We start from the raw sequence: 1,882 nt of genomic DNA, 5'->3' as shown, positions 1-1,882 counted from the left end.
CGTCAGCCCTGCCAGCCGAGAAAGTGCAAAGCAAAGCATTTTTGGTGCCAGCCAGGCAGCTGGCAGTCCCCATAAGCATCGCACCCCCAAAAGCAAGGGGCCAGGTTTACCCAGGGGCTTTGCATGGAAAATGAGGGTCATGTCGTTCGTCAGCGAACGGGGCTGCACGTCACTGCTGCGCAGCAGAGCTTGTGCAAGGGACTTTGAGATGGTGCAAGCGAGGCGCAGGATTTGGGAGGTGGTGACGGACAGGCCAGGACAGTAAGATGGAGCCAACAACCAACGCTCTCCCCTCACGCTCTGCATCCCCTTCCAGCATCCCCTGCAACTGCTTCACCCTGACCCACCCACACCCTTCGTGGTTCTATATTTTTTTTTTTTTTGGCTTATTTAGTTTGTTTTTAAACCCCATGGAGATCAAATTGTGACTTGGCAGCTAACAGAGCTGGCCCTACCGGGCTCCCTAGACTGAGTAAAGATCTTGAGAAGAGACCAGAGTGAAGTCCTGGGGTGAGCGAAGCCCTCCCTGCCCCTCGCCCGGCCCTGCCGGCCACTCACAGGGTGGCAGTGGGGTACTGCGCCCAGCCCACCTCCTTGTACGCTGCCGTGACGTGGGTGTAGATGAGGGTCTTCATCTTGGTCCAGGCGCCGTGTGCCTCTGGGGTGAAGTCGTTGGCGTATTCTTCAGCAATCACCTCCAGCATGACACCGGTGAGTTTCTGCAGGGAGGTGGAAAGCAAAGGGGTGATAACGGCAAATTTAGCTTTTTCCTACAAAAAAAACCCCAATTTAAGCCTGTTTTGCTCAGTTCTGGGAACGACGACCCTCTGCAGCATGGACAGACGCTCGGGAGGTCTGTCGACACCCCAGGGAACAGACGGGGCAGGTACCCAGCCTGCAACCCGGGCACGATGGGGTGCTGCTTGCAGGTTCAACCATCTCCCAAACGTGGGCACCTCAGATGACTTAGTCCCTTCTAGCATGCTTGATTTCTAAAAGCAGAGACCTAGGCCCACAACCACGCCAGAGGGGCCGCAGGCAGGCGGGTTTCCCTGGGCAGGGCAAGGTACTTGATGCCCCAGCGTTGGCTGTGTTTGGGAATGGTGGTCCGGGTGGGACAGCATCGTAGTGGGACCTTGCAGCTGCATGGGGAGCAACCCCCATGACCAGCCAACCTCCTCCGGGCAAGGACAGGCAGCACCAGCTCACCACATCTCCCTCTCCCTGCCCTATTCCTAATTCCTAAAACATCCCAGAGGTTTGTTTTTGTTTTTTTTTTTACTCCCATCCTTTACCTTAAAGTAGATGGGCTCCACTTTGTGCTTGAGGGCATGGGCCTTGCCCACCAGGGCCAGAACGGAGGAGACCTTTTCGGAGTCATTGAGGTTCTCCACCACAGTGTTAAGGGCACCCATGACCCGCCGAGCGTGCTTACGCAGTTGCAAGCTCCTCTCCATCTCCAAGGGGTCCTCCATGTGCTTGAACTGGCTGAAGTACTGCTTGGCCGAGGGGAAGTTGACAAAAAACCTTCAAGAAGGAATAGGTATAAAATTCCATCAGGAGGGTGAGAGCAGGACAAGAGGTTCAAGCAGAGCATGGGGTGGTGGAGATGCTGGAAGCCATCCCCTTGCATCTAACACAGCCAGGGCTGGTTTTCTCAGGGATTTCCCCAGGAGCTGCGGCATTCGGCTGCCTAAAAATCAGCAGGTTAATGCATTTCTCTCCATCCCTCCCTATCTGCTACAAGACCATCACAGCTGGATATTCATCTACAAAGCAGAGGCAAGACAGAGTTCTTGATACCCAGGGATGCCAGGTGCTGTATACATGCCCACATACATCAAAACATCATGTCCTGTCTCAGGGAGCTGGAGATGAACAC

General features: G+C 54.9%; 1 protein-coding gene across 1 annotated transcript; it reads right to left on the bottom strand.

The window, feature by feature from the left end:
- Positions 1–554: 554 nt before the first annotated feature.
- On the bottom strand, positions 555–1,527 carry CYGB (cytoglobin; the record flags this gene model as incomplete). The annotated part of the gene is made up of 2 exons (XM_009705329.1): positions 555–719; positions 1,296–1,527. Coding segments are annotated over 2 exons (397 nt in total), but the record flags the coding sequence as incomplete, so codon positions are not given.
- Positions 1,528–1,882: the final 355 nt, after the last annotated feature.

Source organism: Cariama cristata, unplaced genomic scaffold, assembly GCF_000690535.1.
Source record: "Cariama cristata isolate BGI_N322 unplaced genomic scaffold, ASM69053v1 scaffold11770, whole genome shotgun sequence".
In the NCBI taxonomy this organism is placed as follows: domain Eukaryota; kingdom Metazoa; phylum Chordata; class Aves; order Cariamiformes; family Cariamidae; genus Cariama; species Cariama cristata.
Note: the sequence above shows the minus strand (reverse complement) of the source record. Positions and strands in the feature narration are given on the sequence as shown.